This window comes from Stylophora pistillata, chromosome 11, assembly GCF_964205215.1.
Source record: "Stylophora pistillata chromosome 11, jaStyPist1.2, whole genome shotgun sequence".
Classification (NCBI taxonomy): domain Eukaryota; kingdom Metazoa; phylum Cnidaria; class Anthozoa; order Scleractinia; family Pocilloporidae; genus Stylophora; species Stylophora pistillata.
In genome coordinates this window covers 11,787,117-11,807,795 of record NC_142529.1, presented here as the reverse complement: position 1 = coordinate 11,807,795, position 20,679 = coordinate 11,787,117, and the positions used below count along the sequence as shown (strand labels likewise).

General features: G+C 39.3%; 3 protein-coding genes and 1 long non-coding RNA gene across 5 annotated transcripts in view; 2 read left to right on the top strand and 2 right to left on the bottom strand.

Annotated features, from left to right (window-relative positions):
* Positions 1 to 1,088: 1,088 nt before the first annotated feature.
* Positions 1,089 to 14,420, top strand: LOC148720062 (uncharacterized). 2 transcript variants are annotated; one of them, XM_088738464.1, is made up of 5 exons: positions 1,089 to 1,261; positions 11,614 to 11,712; positions 11,815 to 11,859; positions 12,413 to 12,605; positions 13,450 to 14,420. In XM_088738464.1, the coding sequence occupies exons 2-5, from the start codon at positions 11,653 to 11,655 to the stop codon at positions 13,608 to 13,610; spliced, it is 459 nt and encodes a 152-aa protein (XP_088594590.1). In that variant the 5' UTR covers positions 1,089 to 1,261; positions 11,614 to 11,652; the 3' UTR covers positions 13,611 to 14,420. The 2 variants fall into 2 exon arrangements, with proteins under 2 accessions (XP_088594590.1, XP_088594589.1); XM_088738463.1 differs by lacking the exon at positions 1,089 to 1,261 and adding an exon at positions 1,928 to 3,963.
* LOC111326822 (uncharacterized protein K02A2.6) lies at positions 4,557 to 5,177 on the bottom strand. Its single transcript, XM_022930901.2, has one exon. The coding sequence runs from the start codon at positions 5,175 to 5,177 to the stop codon at positions 4,557 to 4,559; it is 621 nt and encodes a 206-aa protein (XP_022786636.2).
* On the bottom strand, positions 14,414 to 15,721 carry LOC148720061 (uncharacterized). The gene is made up of 3 exons (XR_015993173.1): positions 15,572 to 15,721; positions 14,942 to 15,006; positions 14,414 to 14,541 (listed from the first exon to the last, which is right to left on the bottom strand). It is a non-coding gene; the product is annotated as an uncharacterized LOC148720061 (long non-coding RNA).
* Positions 15,722 to 16,994: 1,273 nt separating this feature from the next.
* The window catches only part of LOC148720060 (uncharacterized), a 5,428-nt gene continuing 1,743 nt past the window's right edge, over positions 16,995 to 20,679 (top strand). The window contains exons 1-6 of the mRNA XM_088738460.1: positions 16,995 to 17,179; positions 17,965 to 18,082; positions 18,768 to 18,853; positions 19,776 to 19,880; positions 19,972 to 20,016; positions 20,350 to 20,521. Of these exons, the coding sequence (XP_088594586.1) occupies positions 17,102 to 17,179; positions 17,965 to 18,082; positions 18,768 to 18,853; positions 19,776 to 19,880; positions 19,972 to 20,016; positions 20,350 to 20,521 (604 nt within the window). The 5' untranslated portion in view covers positions 16,995 to 17,101. The remainder of the gene's footprint in view (positions 17,180 to 17,964; positions 18,083 to 18,767; positions 18,854 to 19,775; positions 19,881 to 19,971; positions 20,017 to 20,349; positions 20,522 to 20,679) is intronic.

The following is a 20,679-nucleotide window of genomic DNA, read 5'->3' as shown; positions in this document are numbered from 1 at the left end:
TAAAATCTATCTTAACTCGAAGTTGTTTACCGTCGCTTCTTTCAATTTTGGCTAATTTTCTTAAACTGAAATTATCATTCGCACTCAATAGAATATAATTTCAACGGATACTGACTTCATACATTACATCTGAAGAAGAATACACTCCCTATCCTCCAAAAATTCCGTTCAAAAACTCAGGAACATCGACGACGTTTTTTAGCTGCTTGAAAATACCGCTGAATAACATGCATGTTGATCGTTTTGCAAGATGTGGTCGTCCCTAGGCTCCTGACCCCGCCAATCTCCTCCTTGCCCCTCCCCCCACGTAAACAGACCCCTAAATTTCCTTGAATAACCTCTTCGACAGGTTGCGCCAAGGATTTTTAATAATACGAAGGCTGGAAAATAAACTATCTGGAACTCTACTTTTAGGCTTGGCTAAATATATATATTAGTGATACTGCTTAATCATTTGAAGCCTAGTTTCAACTCTTCCCCTCGGGAATTACCTAAGGATGTAAAATATGTAATTTAGCGGACGGTGCTTATTTACCCTGACGGTGACCTAGTGTCGAGAACGTTTTATATTTACTTTTTAAATAAATTTTTGGTTTATAAATAGCTCATTTTTAAACCTATGCTAAGATTGAAAAGTTTTGAAATAATTTTTTCTTTGAATTTCTGTATGTTTGTTCTCAAGGTCATCCTCAAGGTCAACCTCTCAAGGTCATCCTTCAGTCATGCGCAAAAGGTTCTGGGATCGCCACCGGGCGAACATTGCAAGTTGCTTCAAAGAATGTTTAGCGGAAAGTTGTTTTGACGAACAGGAAAACGATTCTGCAAATAATTCAGCGCATTGTTACAGCCGTTTCATAAGGAGGTATGAGCAATGTTGATTCGGGGGAATGTGTCAGTTTTTGATCGAATACCCACGAAATATGCGATAAAATGTACCAATTAAGTTCTCTCCTTGTTTAAGGTTTTTTTTAGTCGAAATATCCCAGAGAAAGACGGTATAAATTAAGAAATTATTCAATAAAGAAATTTCAGTTTTAGATATAGAAATTTCCCTTTCTAAGGCACATCATGCTACATTTTCTCTTTCTCAAAAACAATAGAAAGACTCAGTCGGAGCGTAAATTCAATTTGATTTAGTCGCCTTCCTAACACTGAGAGCAAGTTTCAGGATGAATTTCGTGATATAACTGCGCATTTCCGTTGAATAAATTATTACGCTAATCAGCCTCACTGTGTGCCGTCAAGAGTCTTGAATTTCAAGGTAGGTATATAACAAGACTAATCACTATATAGATGAATATTAATGTCTGTAATAAATGTTCGCGAGGCAAACTGCATCTTTCTTGACAGGACAAGAAAGATCGCTACATGGTGTCGGTTTCTGATCGATTTCCCTTGTTAGTGAGACGGACCTGAGATATCTTATGCGCTTTTTAAAACAGTCACACCAGAAAAGAGAAAGTAAATATCTTAACCAAATACCGAGACAATCGCTCATCGCGGAAAAAAAAAACGTTTTCCAACCTTTTCGCGCGGTAAACGAAATATCTCTCAAAGTCTAACTTAAAATAGAGGCAAAGGGTTGCATTGAAGACCATTTACTGAGTTTTAATATCAAGGAGGGTATACATTTTGCGGGAATTTTCAAAAGTCTTCAGCTGCCAATATTCCTGCGTCATCACTTTCGACAGTATTCCAACATGATGTCCAACGGGGTCTACGCAACGTGGTCGGTTGTTTTTATCGTGATTAAAAAAGCTGATCGGCTAGGACTCGTGAACGATATGCCAGTCGTGATACGTGAAATAAAGGGGCTATTTTCAATTATCCGTGATAACTGAAGAGAAAACGAATTTTTCTCTGTGAAAAATTACTTGTCGAAAATATAAAATCTCTTGACCAAGCCTGTTCGGTCAAAATGGCCGGATTGGTCAGCGTTCTATTGAGATCTGTCAATTTGATGCCAAAAGCACATCAGTATGAAGGTTTGTAGCCAATGCTTCTTGGCCTATGTCTCCAGCGATAAAAAGACGCTACTTAAAATCAGCTAGCGATCCCGCAATACGCTATGAATTTTGATCAGAGGATTCTCTGATGCAACAGTTGTCACTTTAACGTCTCAATGTGGATGCACAAGCGCAGTTAATCTATTGCATTGGGGGCTTATTACATCTTGGACCAAATGTTATTGCATTTACTTGGGCAGATCCAGGATTAAGTCAAGGGGGGTTCGAAGAATTGCCCCAGGGCATGCTACCCCTGGAGATTTTGAAAATTAGGTCTTCGGAAACTTGATTTTTGAGGGATGATTTAGGGGGTTCGACCGAACCAATCGAACCACCCCTGGGTCTGCCCCAGATTTAGGACCTTATTACTTTCAGGACCAAATGTTGTTACATTTAAGACTTTTTTACGTTTAGGATCAATGTTATTACGCTTAGGACTTTATTACATTTAGGAAAGTCATTACATTTAGGACTTCAACAGCATCAATGGCAGTTTTGGTGAAAACTTGTTGTTTCGGCTGCAGTCTTCGCAAAGGTGTTACGATTCTCGCAATCTTGGACCTGGTGAGTCTGAACAATGATTAATCATATAAAACTCTGAGATATCCCTCTGCCTTTGTACCTTAGTCGACTACCTGATTTCATGATTTTCGGCGCGACTCGTTAAAACCGTTAAAACACAATCATGTAGTTGCTAGCCATACAAATATTTTGCGTACAAATAATATTTGCAGCGCTAAGGCATTTGCGCTCTCTGACATTTTAGGACGAGCGACTGTAAACTTGATAACTTTTACTGAGCCGAAAAAAGATCATTCAAGTAGTTTGGTTTGCGTCAACTGTGCTCTGTGGTTTTCTTAAACTCGTTTACAATAAATTTATATTCTACATTTGCAAATCATAAATTGAAGTAAAAAAGCAATCTTCGGAAGTGAACAATAAATTGAAAAAAAGAAGCCTGACCAAAAAAAATCACGCTTTGATGAGATTCGAACCAGTACCTCTTGGATACAAGCTGTACGTTTTTAAGTCAAACCGTGACAAGTACATCGAACTCAAAGTCAAACACTGACATAGGCCAATAGATACAATTTTTTTTCTCTAAAGTCACGTTGGCGATGCTGTATGATAGTATAAACGCTAACATTGGTCAAGTATGTATTATGTTTGAAGCATCCTTATCACAAATGACTGACCCTAGTTTTAAAATTCATAAGGCTTCTTTAATTTGTCGGTCGACTCCAGGTAGCTCAATTTATATCATATCTGATCTTTTTTCCCTTTTTCTATTTATACTTCAGTTTGCATTAGCATATTTCATTTCTCGTGAAAGTTGGCAATCTCTTAAACTTTATAAACATCTGGAGGAAACCGCCGATGACCCAAGCCAAGATTTGCCTTTCAGCAAAATGCATTTTCTCGGTGTATAGTACAGCTTACTTTTGTCTTGTTCTGTCGAATGTGTTAGGAAGAACGCATGTTTTCAATGAAAATGTTTGCATCTCAAAGATCCTCAAATCTACCAGCTAAAAGCTCAGTTCAGCTCGAAGGGGAAAAAGTTTGACAAGTTTGACGATACTTTGCCATTCCTGAAAATTCGGGTCCAAGTGCGGCTAATAAACAAATGAGGGGTTCAAAAGATCTATTCTTACCATTAAAGGCATTTTTTACCTAAGCTGGGTTAGACAGAAATTAAAGGTTCATGTAAAAAGATAATAACTTTGAGTGACGCCAGTATCTTTCACGAATTAACAGAGTGCATGAGTTTTCATCCCCTTTGCAGTCCTTAAATTTCCTCTATCTTTTATCCTCCATTGATTAGTTGATTTTTGTTTTTGCTTTTGTTTTTTTTTTTAATGCTCATCTCTATAGCGATCAAAGACTGAGTTATGTAAACCTCGCATTCAAAGTGATCTCACTTTTGGGGAACCTGTCGCTTCTGGCAGCCTGTAGCTCAGTAAGTCCAACACTATTATGAACTTCTATAATGAACGCAAATTAGCATGTAACTGTAAGTAATTAAAGGTTAAGAGATTATGATAAAAATTGTCTCAGTGGGTCATCAGGATTCTTCGTTTAGGTACTATTTAAAAAACGAGCAGCAGTGTTTTATCGGATCTAAAAACACGAGGCGTAGCCTCGTGTTTTTAGACCCGATAAAACACGTTGTTGTGTCTTACTGCAGAAAAGTGACGCCAATCCTTGGTTAAAACGGCCGACCGAACTTTAATAATCACTACCTAAACTACAGTTACACAATATATCACAACCTCAATATGCATGCAACTTAGCTATATATGTTTACTCCCTGGGACCTCTCATGTCATGTATCTTACACCTAGTGATGGCTCCTATTATTTAAATCCTAATCCATTAACACTATAACATTAATTAAACCCTAGTTCATTAACACTATAACATCTCCTCCCGCTTAAACTACAAATTAAATTAACAGAATAATAAGCAAAGCGAAATAAAACGAAGCGAAAACTATTCCGAAACGTGTAATTGCTGTAATTGAGAGTGTTCTACTGAGAGTTCAATGTTCAACTACATCTCTTCAATTAAACGTTTAGGTTTCGATCGAATTCTAGTTGAACGACGTCTGGGCTCTTTAGGAACAGTATTATCCGTAACATCTTCTAGTGTAATACTCTGTCCAGGTGGTGTGACTTCAACCCAGGGCTTGGTAGACTTCTCACTCGGCATAGACTGTTGTTGGGGCGATAGGTCTTGATTTGGAACAGACACAGTTGCATCTACCTTTTGAGGCAAATCGATCTCTGGTAATTCACAGATATTCGGCTGAACATCGGCTACCTTCGAGCCAGCTAGTTCCCGCAACTGATCGACATGTCTTTTCCAGAGCAACTTTTCAACTTGCACTCGGTATGTGACCGGACCCAGTCGATCTTGAACAACCCCCTTAATCCAAGCGGATCCACGATTACGATAATCCTTCACCATGACAGATTCACCAATCTCAAAACCGCATCGAACCATGGGATTTATCCTCCTCGACTTTTTTTTCATCCGTGCAGACAAGTCGGGTCTAAGCAACTCAAGCCTGGTTCTCAGTCTGCGACCCATCAAAATTTCTGCTGGTGGACACCCAGTGACAGTATGAGGCGTGGTTCGGTAGCTCAAAAGGAATCGAGCCAATGTCTGCATTTAGGTACCCGGTCCATTCTTCATAACTCTCATGGCTTCCTTAAATGTCCGAACTGCACGTTCAGCTTCACCATTGGATGCAGGATGATATGGTGACCACAAACACAGGCGAACACCATTGGAAGTTAAGAAATCTTTCACTTCCCCTGCGACAAACTGCGGACCATTGTCGGCCACTATCTCCTTCGGCAAGCCATGCGTAGCAAACAAGCCGCGTAGAGCTCCAATTGTGGCGCAGGCACTGGTGGAGGACATTTGAATCACTTCCACCCACTTAGACTTGGCATCAACCACTATAAGAAACATTCCTCCATTGAATGGTCCAGCAAAATCCACATGTAAACGCTGCCACGGGCGAGTAGGCCAGATCCATGGGTTGACAACCTTAAAAGGCGCCCTACAACGGTTTGCTTGACAATCAATGCAATCTCTCACGGTCTGTTCGATGTCACCGTCCAGGTTGGGCCACCAGACATGCAATCGTGCCAAAGACTTCATTCGCACCATTCCTGGGTGGTTAAAATGTAATTCAGACAGCACTTCCTGTCGATATCTTGAGGGTATCACTACTCTTGTACCACGCAACAAACAACCATCCTCAAATGTAAACTCTTCACGTTTGGCGCGATAAAATCTGAGTTCCTCTGGCGTATTCTCTTCTGCTGGCCAACCATGCTATACGTAATGTAAGACACGTGACAGAACAGGATCACTTCTTGTAGCCTCTGATTCTGGTCGCTGTAATGGGTGTACCTTCAATTCGAACTTTGTTGACTTGATCTCCCTCTATCGACCAGTTGTCAGCTTCTTCAATGGTTTTCCTAGGCAAGCGAGACAATGCGTCTGCATTTCCATGGTTCTTAGACGCACGATAGTCAATGTCATAAGTGTAAGCTGCCAGTTGAATGGACCATCGCTGTAGGCGAGACACGGCAAGGACTGGAATCCCTCGTTTCGGACCAAGGATGTAGGTTAGGGGTTTGTGATCTGTCAGCAAAGTAAACCGTCGACCAAACAGGTACTGGTGAAACTTTTTGACACCAAAGATAATTGCCAAGGCCTCTTTTTCAATCATTGAATAGTTCTGTTAACTCGAGGAAAGAGTACGGGAGGCAAAAGCTATCGGCTTCTCTTCGCCATCCTCAGAAATGTGTGACAACACAGCTCCTAATCCAAAAACGACGAATCAACTGCCAGTCGCACCGGCTTCTTTGGATCGTAATGTGCCAGCAAAGGTGTAGATTGCAAAAAGCCTTTCAGCTTCTGAAATGCTTCTTGACATTGTTTTGACCATTTACACGGAATGTTCTCCACTAATACACGATTCAAGGGCTGAGCCAGGGTAGCCATGTCAGGAATAAATCTGCGATAGTAATTAATCAATCCCAGAAAGGATTTCAGTTCCGTTGGGTTCTCCGGTACTGGCACCTCTTGAATAGCTTGAACCTTACGAGGAGATGGGTGAATACCATCACGATCCACCACGAAAGCGAAGTATTCTACTGATGGCTTCATAAACACAAACTTTTCTTTCTTCAACTTTATTCCCATGCAGCTCATTCGCTCCGAAGCGTCTTCTAGATTGCGAAAATGTTCTTCATCATTTGAGCCAGTGATAATGAGATCATCGAGAATACCACCAACACCCTGAGGACCAGTGATGACTGAATCCATTATCTCCTGAAAAATTGCAGGACTAGACGCTCGTTCGAAGCGAGGCCAACTTGTTAACCGATTCTAAGGAAATCTGCTTAATCTGTCCCCAGTCCAACTTCAACACGGACAGCCAATCGCAACCCATTAACACTGGACCATCATTTCCTGTGATATCAACCGGTAATACTGCTTCTTGATCGCGGTATGCCACTTGAACTCTAGCTTCTCCAATAACAGGAATTTCGTGACCAGAATAACTTCGTAGTTTCACGTCTGTGCGTTCCACAGGTTCTGACGCGAGAACATCAGTGCAAATATTCTTGGGAATAATAGTTACAGAAGTTCCAGTGTCAAGTTCCATGTCTACAGTTTTCCCATTGATTGCTACTGGTACAATAAACTCTTTACGTGTTCCACGGGAATCTGAGACTGTAAAAATGGGTCAATCACTTCCGCTCACTGATTGCCTGACTGCCAGATCTTCTTCGACGAAACGAACCTTCTGCTGTTTCTTCCTTTTTTTTCCCAAATTTCGACTTTGCGCTCCACTTTTTCTTCCCATTTTCAAGTTTTTGCTGCTTCTCAGGAAATTTCTTCACAATGTGACCCACCTTTTGACAACCATGACACTTGGAGTTGCGAAAGAAACACATGTCCGACGAGTGATTGACTTTTCCACAACGAAAGCACTCAGGAAATGTAGCTGCCACTTTTTTTACTTCTTCCACACTTCCTCCATGCAATGCAGTGGTTTCCTTTTCGGTCAGTTCCGCAGCACACGCCCTCTCAACAGCTGTTTGTAAAGTTAAGTCCGCTACCGCGAGTAACTTGCGTTGAATCGTTCGCTCCTTTAAACCACATACGAATCGATCCCGAATCGCCTCTTCGCGATAACCGCCAAACTCACAAGTCTCAGCCAACTTTTTCAATCTAGCAACGAAATCTCTTATTGCTTCCGACTCTTGCTATTCCGCCTTGTGGAACTTGAAACGCTCGGCTATGACTATCGGCTTCGGATCTAGGTGCTTAGCCAAATTATCCACAATTTCCGCAAAAGACAAATCTTTCGGCCTTCTTGGAGATACAATGCTTCTAAGTAAGGCATACATCTTACTCCCCATAAACGTAAGTATTGTTGGTACCTTTTTTGCTTCCAACACATTGTTGACCTCGAAGAACATTTCCATTCGCTCGACATGCTTCCAGTCTGAGCCCGGTACAAACTCCTCAACTCGACCGATGAGCGAATTCACTACCACTGTATGTTGTGCTGTCGGATTCGTCGGTTCTTCTCCTTCAGCCATCCTCGTCGCCAGTTGTTGTGTCTTACTGCAGAAAAGTGACGCCAATCCTTTGTTAAAACGGCCGACCAAACTTTAATAATCACTACCTAAACTACAGTTACACAATATATCACAACCTCAATATGCATGCAACTTAGCTATATATGTTTACTCTCTGGGACCTCTCATGTCATGTATTTTACACCAAGTGATGGTTCCTATTATTTAAATCCTAATTTATTAACACTATAACATTAATTAAACCCTAGTTCATTAACACTATAACACACGTGCTGCGAGTTTTTTAAATAGCTTCAAAGACTCGTACCTCTCTAGGGATTTTTCCAAACGTTAGATAAATGCATTAAATAGCTTCAAAAACCCGTGAGCCTATCACACGAGGCAAATCGATCACGTGTATGAACCTTTATAGCCGGTATTCTTGGATTTCAGGTGACGTCACAAGCTTTGCTGAAGTTAGTGTCCGCCATGTTGGTGCCCCACGGGTGTCAAATTTAGGAATAATTAGTCGATTTCTATAGTGAAGCCCTCTCTCTTATCGCCGTGTTATTTCGCCAACAACATGAACATCCTCAAAGAAAAAAGCGATAAAAGTATTTGGCATTCATCTTAAGGTATCCAAGTGCTCTCTGAGTATGCCGAAAGCTTAGAGAGTTGGAAGGAAAGATGTTTGCAAAAGATCTCGGTCATCGGGGTTGACCCTGCAAGCATACCAGCCGAGAAGTTCAGTCCAAAATGCTTGCCTCTTGTGGAAGTGTCAGACTTGCTGAGTTACCTCGTTCTTGAGACCAGCTTCTACACCAAGAAGCAGTTCAAGGCGTTCAAGAGTCTAGAGGCGTTTAATAAAATGGTGTCGGGATTTGTAACCTCAGGTGTAGGCAAAGTATTCGCCGGCAAGTATGTCGTGAGAGCACGAGTTTGGCATTCACAGCATATGAATGATCCTTTAGTGAACATTTGGGTCATTTCCGGAAACGATAGGACTATTTTGTCAGCCCATTGCTTGGGATGCAAAGCTGGATTGGCTGAGTCATGCTCGCATATCGCGAGTGTTTTATTTTATGTTAGAGGCAACTACTCGAATTCATGGCAAGCTCGCTGGGTGTCACGAAAACTGAGACACCGAAAACTCAGATCCCTCGAAGTGTTCTCCAAGCTTCCGAAGTGCTCCATAACTCGATAGTGCATAGCATAAAGCATGAACCAATTGTTTTATAACATAACCGGTGGAATAATGCAACAAATCCGACGCGAAAGACGGACAACAATATCAAGAGTACATATGATGCACGATCCTCGCAGTAGATAAAAAAAAAATATATGAACTTCATATATTTCATTGTATCTCAATATCAAGAGTGATTCTTCAGTGAAGCGAATCGTGACGGCGCTGATGCCGAGTCTTCTTTCCCGTTGTTTTTCTTTCTGATTCATTTAAGAACTCTAGCCCAAGGGTCGCAAAATTGTCCTCGTTTTGGGACTGGTGGGCCGAGTCTCTGTTTGTATCCATTATTATCGCGAAATATTTAAGAATTTTAACAGAGCGACAACAAGGATCTGTGCGACGAAGTACAAAAAGTAAACAAACGTCCCTTTCGGCTCGTCAAAATCACGCCACATTTTAATACTTTGGTGTTGGAGCGAGCGCATTTGATCCAGTTAACTGTCAATGAAAAGCTCAAAATTAACGGGAAAAATAGAGCAAATCTAAGCTAAATGAAGTCTTGTGTCACTCTAAAATGTTTTAATGCTCAACCATCGGACGATTTTGCGAAACTTGCAACTTGCGGCCTTGTTTTTGCTGCTTCAGTTGGATCAAGACCCAAAAGGTCAAAATACACGTGGCATTACCAGGAGTGATCGTGAGTCGAGTTTATCTCTTGAATTTGCGAGGGGTCTGAGTTTTCGGGGTCTGAGGTCTGAGGTCTGAGTTTTCGGGGTCTGAGGTCTGAGGTCTGAGTTTTCGGGGTGCGAGTTTTCGTGACACCCCAAGCTTGCTTGCACTCAGGTAGAATGCTCATGGATATTGCCGACATATGTCAATGAAGTGCCGTATGCGAGGGCTAAAGACATCGATTTCTCATCGGCTAAGGAGCTCAAAGAAAAGCTCGACCAAAAATTCGAGGATCTACAACAGCCGCAAGCCTCGAACCGTACAACAACTTCTAGTTTCTCCTGTTCTTCCCCTTGATTTCTAATGATCTTAGGTATAGCGCATTAGATCATATATCTAATGAATTTTGCGCTATAGAAATAATAAAAATATTAAATTATTATACGAAAAAATCCTTAGTCTTTATTCTTTCCACTTTTGCTCGAACAGCCAACAACAATGCATAAAACCATTCCTTCTTTCTCACATGAACTCTTCGTTAGATACGGTTTGTTTACGCCCGAGGGACACCAAGATGGCGGATAGTAACCGTTGCTAAGGTATTGGTCACGTGGGTGAAACCCAAGGATAGAATGATGATTCTGAAAAGCCTGGAGAGGGTTTTGATTTCGGTGTCGGGGGAGATCGGGGTACAATTCATAAACAACGAAATCATCACTGAATTATTAATGAGAATATGATTACTGCGATCTTTATATAAAGATCACGTTAATTATAATACCAAATTATTCCCCAAAAGGCAGCATACAAAAACATTAACCGCAGTAAACAACAAAGTTTATTTTCTTGATCAATTCTTGTTAGAGTTGAAATTCGTTCTTTTACAATTTCCCATTGTTCACAAAATTAATTGTGCAGTTTTGGAAGACACAATTCGCATTTTTTGGTTCTCGAAACACGCGTTTGGGCGGCATCTCAAGGAAAAGCTTTCTGAACTTTAACAGCAGCCAAACAAGGAGCACTTTTCCCCTCTGAGTGTGATTAACTTTTAATGCATTCCAATTACCTTTAGAAAAATCCCCAGAGAGGCACGGGTTTTTGAAGCTATTTAATGCATTCATATAACGTTTAGAAAAATCTCTTGAGAGGCACGGGTCTTTGAAGCTATTTGAAAAATTCGCAGCACGTGTTTTATCGGGTCTAAAAACACTGGCTACGCCTCGTGTTTTTAAACCCGATAAAACACTGCTGCTCGTTTCTTAAATACTACATAAGTATCTTTTTGTTTCGTTTTTGTCTTATTTTGTTGTGTATTATTCATCAATATTTCAGTCTTTTCTACTTGTATACCTGTTAGGGTGTTAGCGTTCGGGGGCTCGGTAAATATTCCTCACTGTCCACCTCCACTTCGGTGAATAACTGTTAAGTGGTATATACCACATAGATACCAAAAAAAAAAATAGCTTATTTCTTTCAATATAACGAAAATTGGTCGGAAATTAAACGCGTGACAGGCGAACGTGTCTCATCGGCTGCTTCAAGTCAATACATAGTACTTGCTATTTATTTTCGAACTAGCCAATCAGCACCTACGAAAATATTCATGTAGTACAGTACTGATAATTGTTCTTTTCCGTTGCAGGGTAAAGCGTACTTGGCATATCCTTGGCTTGGCTGGAGCATGTTCGAGCTCTTTTTTGATCTTGGATTGATCATATTTCTTATTGCCGTCTGGAGTCGGGTAAATTGAAAAAACAATTTATATTGAGTACCAGGAGAAAGTTTTTCCACAAAGTTACTGAACATTATTTCTGTTTTTTTAATTCTTTTTTCTATATTACAGTTTGACGTCTTCTTAATTTTTTACGGCATTGCATGGTTGCTGTCGGTAAGTTGTTTCAGTCTAGAAGTAATTCATTTTCAAGCGAGTGTCGATAGTAATTCGAGACTGCATAGGTTTTTCTTCTCTCTGTGATTATTCCAAAAAACTCGCGCCACCCTCAACCAATCAAATTCAAAGCTAAAACCAACCATCATTTGGTTAGCCGCGTTTTCCCGCGCTTTACAATTAGTCGTTTTTATTTTTTTTTTTTTACTTAAGATTCTCATTGGCTCTTAAGGGTTTTACCTTTCTTCTTATTAGCCATCGAACTTACTTTGATTTTAAATGTTTTCAATAGAAAAGCGTTCTATTCTCCTGTTCAAGAGTCCGTTTCCGAAATACTTTTAGACTCGTTTTCAAAGCGAGTCCTGGTACTCATCCTTACATATCATAAAAAGTTTTCATTCGTATACAAATAAACTCATTTTTATACGACTAGTTCAGCACCAGCCTGGTTTTGAAAAAGAGGCCAAAGGTAATTCGGAAATGGCCTATTAACTTCCCACTGGTTGCCTGGGTCTTACCTCATTGCCTCTATTTTTTTTCTCTCTGTCTTAAGATCTACTCCATCGTGGTGGTTTATTCGTTTATCGAACACCTTCGTCAGAAACCACTTCCACCTGGAAACATTGGACAGCAAGAAGCACCTAGTGAAATGTCCACTGCTATATTTCCATCAAATACTCATTATCCTACGGGAACAAGTTCAGGATTTTCTTCCTCATCTGACAGGCGGCAACCAAAGCCAAGTGGTAAATGCGTTTTCGTCAATTATTTAAATGCTCCGTCAAATTCCCTATAAATTTGTTTTGTGTTACTGTGCAGAAATACGCTCTGATAACATCTGCCGACGGACCAGTATTTCATTTGAGGGCAATATATGTCGATCTTCTTTAGCTACAACCCTGTGACCTTACGTTTCCCCCGCGATGTGCAACAAACATTTTTCTGACTTATTAATACGACTTCAGCACTCTGTCTTTGTAGCATAAAAAAACTTAATTTTTTTCGCGCAAAATTACCAAAGAAAACATAAAAAACAACTGCTGCCTAGCAAAATATGCGAAGAAATATTGAAGCGTTCACAGAAATTTGCAAAAGGTAACCAAAAAAATATGGAAAATGACAACTCGAGACTTTTCGAACACAAAGCTTGCTCGGGTACAAGTATCCGACTTGCTAACACATGTGGCTGTTTGTAACTGTTGAGAGGCAACTTAGTTCTGAAAACCTCAAAGTTAACCTCGTTCCCAGGGTCTCTCATCTTCCCGCCCCATGGAGCGGGCGAGGAGATGAGGGACCCTGGGAACGAGGTTGCCTCAAGGTACGCTGCCTAGTCATTAGATCGTTAGCTCGTGCACAGATGTTTGACCACTGTGTTTAGAGGCTTTACTTTGCTCTCGCCGATCTCACTGTGTGCGCTAAGTCGGATCCAGAAACGCGCTGGCTTTCCCTGCTCGAAAGCTATCCGCGAAGGGGCCACTAAACGTATCAAAATTTCAATCAAGATTTATTCCAATTTCCATTTATATATTCCAGAATATGATTAAGGGAGTTGAAGTGTTTGATTTATTGAATCGTTTTTTTCCTTCACAGGTTCAAAACTGACCACCTCTAGATGGAGAGGGGGCTCAGAATGGGGTGGAGGCTCAGGAGATTGTTGGGGGTATTCAGGAGGTCCATGCTCAGGAGGTGGTGACTGTGGAGGCTTAGGGGGTGATGACGGTGGGGGTGGTGGCTGTGGAGGTGGTGACTGACACATTGATCATTGATCATTATTTCAAAGACAAACTAATTGTGATTAGGGAAAAGATTTTTTTTTCGGATGATAGAGAGGAATCAGAGGGCCGGCTATTATTTATCGTCTGTGCTTCTGGAGGGGAGGATCGGAGCAATTTGGTCATGTCACAATAAAAATTACATGACCCCCCCCAGGTAGTATTCTATCGATTCCCGTCCCCCTCCTTCATTGGCACTCAATTCGGTACAGTCACCCGATTTTACTCTTTTGGTCACGAGTGATTCACTCTCCGTTCCCCCTGAAAACCATGCAACGCTCCCCATACCTTCGTCCCCCACCCTACCCCCCTCCAGTCGATAAATAATGATGGGCATTCAGTTGTAGTAGTTAAAATAAAATGTCTTTTGAAATACTTACTACTACAGTTCGTCATGCGCATGCATTTTTAAGTTATCGTAGTATTTTCCCGCCTATTATTGGTATTAAAATAGGAAAGTTATTTAATTAAGGATTCTGTTGTCTAGGATTCTGATCGCTTGTAATATAATCAAAGTTGACATATGATAAATAAAACTTCGGAGCGATTCAAAGAACTCGTTGTAAAAGTTATCGTTTACTGATTATGGTGTTAGGGTTAACCTTTTTAAGAGCCTTGGAATTAACTACTCTTTGAAAAACTTGCTAAAGTTTTATGTTTCTGTTAGTAATAACATAGAGTAAGCGCAGGTAGATCTCTGAAGCAAATCGGGTGTAGAATTAATGCCCATTTTCTTTATTCAGACTCATTTAAAATATCCACGTCACCTACGAAACGTCTACCAGCTTAATCCCTGCCCTCTTTAAAGAGAAGTAAAAAAATTGAAAATAAATATGTATTGGAAAGTCTTTTCAGGTGCTGTTTAAACGTCGGTCACCAGCACTTCGTCTCCGTCAGAAACTTCAGGCATCTGGAATCGGAGAGATATTTAATTTGTTCGCATAAAACGCAAATGATCTTCCATCAGCATAAATTAAACTCCCACAAAATTTTCATATCACACTCCAGAAATAACTTTAAGAAAAAATCTGATCTCCGAACGCAAAAAATTATTAAAACTCAATCCATCGACCAAGATGCCAAATAACTGCAGATAGAAGTTTGTGTTTGAGAACAAATTGAGAGTGATTGAAAATTTCTTTTCATCTTCCTCTACGGTCATTTGATATAACGCACTTTGACTGCCATATCGATGAAAAGAACTTTTACTTATCTTACTGCGTGGAGTAAAATAACATAATTACTGAATGAAAGCTTTTTTTTAAACGGGTCAAAAAAAAAAAAACAAACAAAACAAAGCAAAACAAAACCTTTGTTGCCTTTAAACACATCCATTACGTCATGGGCTTGTTATGATGACGGTTCACAGGTTGATCTGTCAAGCGAATCACATAGAAAAATTGAAAATATATATATATTGGAACTCATTCTTCGGGCTTATTTTCTATTTTTTGAACAGAACACTGCAAAAGTTGGCGGCCAGTCTCCGTCAGAAATTTCAGGCGTCTGGAATTGGAGTAATATTTGTTCCCGTAAAACACAAATTATCCCACGCCCGCATAAATTAAACTCCTACAAAATTTTCGTATTACACGAGCTGCAATGTATACGACGCGAGCAATGTATACAGCTGGTGCAATTGCTCTCCTGTCTTCCCTTTCTGTTTTGATAATTGAAGTTACTCGAATACGAAAATGAAAAATCGATCCATAAACTATTGTTATGGATTTATGCGTATAATTTTCACCATAGTAGCTCCTTAGGAATAAGCCTGGAATTGCAACCGCGATCACAGGCAGCCCAAGCTCACTACTAGAAAAGCGGACGTGACTCTTACAGTGTTGCGCAACGTTTTATATTTAGAAAGAATTGTATGAGATGTTATCGGTTTGCCTTAAAAGAGAGAAAAAATGTCTTGTTTTGAAACAAATTGAACTTACCTTATTGCCTTGTTGTTTTCTTTGTTGATTACCAGCGTCTCAGGCCAGATAAAAGTTTGTGTTTGGAAACAAATTGAAAGCATATTAACTATGTTGAAAGTGATCGAAGATTTTGAACACCAAGATATCGGTAACTCGCCGAAAACGCTTCAAAATGGCCTGAGACGCTGGTAATCAACAAAGAAAAAAGGCAATGAGGTAAGTTAAATTTATTTCAAAACAAGACATTTTTTCTCTCTTTTAAGGCAAACCGATAACATTCCATAGAATTCTTTATAAATATAAAACGTTGCGCAACACTGTAAGAGTCACGTCCGCTTTTCTAGTAGTGAGCTTGGGCTGCCTGTGCCGCGATATGTTACAAAATGGTTTGTAACATATCGCAGTTCAAAATATATGAACTTCATATATTTCATTGTATCTCATTTATCACTTTCACAGGTTTATTACGAATCAACTTAACGGCCTGCTCCAAGTTGGCTTGTTAGCTCAATTGGTAGGGCGCTGCACTAGTATCGCAGAGGTCGGTGGTTCGAATCCCGTATAGGCCTCATTTTTTTCAGGTCTGATTTTCGCTATTGCTTAAATAGCGCCATCTACTGCGAGGATCGTACATCATATGTATCTAATACCGCAGTTCAAAATATGTGAACTTCATATATTTCATTGTATCTCAAAATGGTTTGTATTTAGAAACAAATTAGAAGTGATCGCAGATTCTTTTCTCCTTCTGCCACACGTTATTTTATACAACGCACCGTGACTACCATATCATTAAAGAGGACTTTTACCTTTCAACGTGCGTAAAATAAAATAGCTTTATTACTGAATGAAAGCAGCTGTAGCAGGTAAAAAAATGTAAAACAAAACAAAACCTCTGTTGTGTTTTAAACTCTACCCTTACGTGTAGGTTTTTACCGCCATGTTCGCCATGAAATTTAGTACTTGGAAGAAGTAGTACAATTATGCCTACCTAGGGGCTTTCGTATACGATAAAAACGCGGATGGATTGTACCACATTCATTCGTTTAATTACGAAAATCAGTTCTCGGCGGAGACTGAATTGAATATTTTTCCTCTTTCGGTTCAAGTTAATTTGCAAGTTTCCGTAGTGTGTGATGAACTAAAACCTGTCAGTTTCGATGACACAATTTACACTAAACACTTAACTTTTCCAAAAACTGAAATCAGATTTAATTAATCGCTTGCAAAATTGAGTTTGATGACTTCTCTGGCAAACCTTGTAAAGCATAAATATAGCAATGATGACGTAATCCTGGCTGTATTTTTACTGACTCTATTTACGGAAATTACTGGGAGCCTATGATTGTCCAAGCAATCCATCTGTTTTGACGACGGAAATTTGGCAACGTCGGTAGTCAACCACTAAGAAGCACGGGAAAGTACAAAGAGGAAATTTTTGAACGGACTGGCTCAAGAGTGAAAGATTTAAAAGCATCCAGCAGCTCAGTCTCACCTCAGTTGAGTTTGATATTCAGAAGAGTAATTTCGACTTACCACCTCCAATTAATGGCAGTTTTGTTGAAAAATTTTTGCTGCTGCATCAGCCTACGAACAGCTGTAAAGATTATTGGTATATTCGGCGTGGTGAGTTTGAGAATGACTAATTATTTGAAATTTTGAAACAGCCCTCTGCTTTTTATACCTTAGCCGTTTGAACAACAGCGGAGGTTAACTGTGATACAGTTTGTTCTATCGCTTGAAATGTATATTTATTAAGATTTAGAGCAGGGTTTCCAAAATGTTTTTGACTATGTTGTTACTAGCCATAGAAATAATTTGCGGTACAAATTATATTGTCAACACGAAGGTATTCGTGTTTTCTGACACTTAAGGACGGAGAAATTAACTGTTAACTTCATAATTTTACCTGCTCAAATATGAACATTCAAGTAGATTGGTTTGCCTACACTGCGCTTAGTGTGATTTTAAAATTGATTTAACGTAAAATCTGATGCTGTGTTTGCAACGCATTTATTGAAATAACGAAATGATACTGAAAGGTGAGCGAGAAAAAAAAGAAATCGAAGAAATTACGCCTGAAAAAATAAGGCTTCCATAAGATTCAAACCTGTACCCGTTAAATACTAGTTTCACGTTTTTAAGTCGAACTCGACAAGAACAGTGGAACAGTGATACGGAAACCAAGCATTGACATTCGGCGTTACAGAAAAATTTTACTTCCCTACGTACTGCTGTATGATAAGCGCTAAAGACATTTTTCTGTATGGGTGTTTTTTTCTTTCTTACGGCTGGGGTATCCCGGTGTCATTACCTTGAAATACGATGAGTGATGTTAACAGTCTGTGTAATTTTGATTTGGTGTGATACATCAAATCTGATCTGTTGTTGCTTTTCTTTTTATATTTCAGGGCATATCGATATACTCAATTTACAAAGAAAGTCATTCTATTAAAGTTTATAAGCAACTAGAAGAGAACGCCGATGAACTCAGCCAAGATTTGCCTTTCGGCAAAAAGCATTTTCTCGGTATTACAACTTACTTCTGTCTTGTTCTATTATATTTGTTAAAAATAACACATGCTTAGGACAAAAATATCTGCAGTTGAAAGATTGCCCAACGAAATGTGTAGTTTTTTGCCACGATCTTTCGTGAAATTAGCGTCGTAGAAGTAACGTTGAACCGGCCAGTATTCCAAGGAAACGTTTAACATATTTTCTGCGAGAAGTACCTTCCCAGCCTAGCTTTTGTCACAATAAATTTGCCCGAAACCTCGCCTCAGCCAGCAGGGGAACAAGTTTATCAAGTCTGAGGACAGTCTCAGTTTGGCACTCATCTAATTCACGCCTATGCCCGGCTAAGAAATGATGTGGAGTTGATAGGTTCTTTGCTTAAATGAAAGGTCTTTTCATGTTGCCAGCTTTACCTAAATTGGATTCGACAGAAATTAGTAAAGTTTCCTAAAAAAGATAATGACTTTGAGCGAAGCCATTGGGTTTTATAAAAGCAAGCCGTTAAACATTTCATTGACAATAACTCGGGAAACAAAACATTTGATTTGACCTAGGGATACAAATGACCAACTGGTAGCTTTGACGGATTAACAGTGTACATGAATCTGCATCCCTCTAGCAGCCACTGAATACCCTTAATCTTTCATTGACCGATTGATTTTTTTTATTTTTTTTATTTTTTATATGGTCATCTCTAAAGCGATCATCAGATTGGGTTATGTCAACATCGCATTTAAAGTCATCTCTCTGCTGGTTAACCTAATGCTTCTGGGATCCATTGTCTTAGTAAGTCCAACTCTGTAATTCCGCTCTTTCAAAAGAACGAATTTTTAGCATTTTACTTAAAATAATTAGAGAAGATTAAAAATTTTCCTGAGAGGTTCATAATAATTCTTCTTTAGAAATTTTAAAACTAGCTGGTAGATTATGCAAGTGCGCCGGCTTTTGTAAGACAGAAATGGATGAAGATTGGCTTTGTTTAACCGAACGTTTTCTGGTAGTTTTTGCTTTTTGTTCTTACATAGTCATACGTCATTTATCAATATTTCAGTCTGGTCCAATAGGCCATTTTGTAGTTGCGTACTTAGTTGCCAAGTCTTTGATTTGGAGCAAGACTTCAATGTCACCTTGTTGTGATAGAGACCATTAAATAGTTAGCGTGATTACAAATAATTTACATTTGAAAAGCAGCAATGTTGTTCATAACCAGGCTACTTTTAAGACTCACTCTTGTTCAAAGGCTAGGCAACCAAGCACGCAACTGTGAAATGGACTATTGTATTTCTTGGCGTAGTGGTGAGAGCGCTCGCCTTCCACCAATGTGTCCCGGGTTCGATTCCCGGACCCGGCATCATAAGTGGATTGAGTTTGTTGGTTCTCTGCTCTGCTCCGAGAGGTTTTTCTCTGGGTATTCCGGTTTTCCCCTCTCCTCAAAAACCATAATTTGAATTTATTTAATTTAGAAGTTTATTTGATTTACACACGACCCCACAAGCTGTTCAGCTTTGAAACATTATCTTGTTTAAATAAAGGGGTTATCATTATTATTATTATTATTATTATTATTATTATTATTATTATGTTACCTCATAACTATCATTATCAATATTCGTCCACATGATTTTATATTTAACTTATTCATTTAATCATGTACGCATTTATTCATTTGTCAGTTTACAACACTGATTTCCTTTCTTTTCTGTTTCAGTGTGACAATTGCAAACGTTTGGCATATACTTGGCTTGTGTGGAGCATGTTCGAGTTCTTTTTCAATTTTGGAGTGATCTTATTTTTCGTTCTCGTCTGGAATGGGGTAAATTGAAAAAGAATTTGTATTGAATGGCTGGAGAAAGTTTTTTGTACAAACTTACTGAAGATGATTTTTGTTTTCTTCTATGCTACAGTTTGCCGTCTTCTTACTTATTAAAGGCATTGTCTGGTTGCTGTCGGTATGTTTGTTTCGGTCGTTTCTAATCATTATTTTAGTATCGATAGTAATCCTAAATTTCTAAGTTTTTTCCTCACATCGCTCTGTGATTACTCCAGAAACTCCCACAAATCTCTTAACCGATAAGATGTAAAAAAAAAAAAAAAAAATTAAATAAAACTGATAAAATTTATAATCTCCACTGAATTTCCGCCCTTTGGCATGGCTGTTTTTACTTCAAATTCTTACTAGCTCTTTAAAGTATTTTCTTTTACTTTGGTTTTAGTCTTAAGGAACTATTAAAAAAAAGCGCTCCATTGTCCTTTTCAATTAACTGCCTCTTTCTTTCCCTAAGATTTACCTCATCGTAGTGGTGTATTCGTACATTGAAGACCTTCGTGCACATCCAATTCGACCTGGAAACAGTGAGCAGCAAGAGCCACGTTGTGGAATTTCCATGGCTAAATTCAAATCAAATTCGCATTGTCCTTCAAGAGCAAGTGCAGGATTTTCGTCCTCGTCAAATGGTAATTACGTTTCCAGTGTTTTAGCGCTCCGTGGCCTTCTAAGCCAGATTCGCTATGAATGTTTTTGGGTTACTGTGCAAATATACACTAAGATAGCATCTGTCAGGCGGATTAGCATTTTATCTCAGGGCAAAACTGGTTAGGCCTGTCCCGATTGT

Excerpts from the sequence above, each read along its gene's own strand:
- LOC111326822 (XM_022930901.2), bottom strand. The coding sequence starts at position 5,177 with ATGCAGACATTGGCTCGATTCCTTTTGAGCTACCGAACCACGCCTCAT.
- LOC148720062 (XM_088738464.1), top strand. The coding sequence starts at position 11,653 with ATGTTCGAGCTCTTTTTTGATCTTGGATTGATCATATTTCTTATTGCC. Across the intron at positions 11,713-11,814 it reads TTATTGCCGTCTGGAGTCGG|TTTGACGTCTTCTTAATTTT; the intron begins GTAAATTGAAAA and ends TCTATATTACAG. Across the intron at positions 11,860-12,412 it reads GCATTGCATGGTTGCTGTCG|ATCTACTCCATCGTGGTGGT; the intron begins GTAAGTTGTTTC and ends CTCTGTCTTAAG.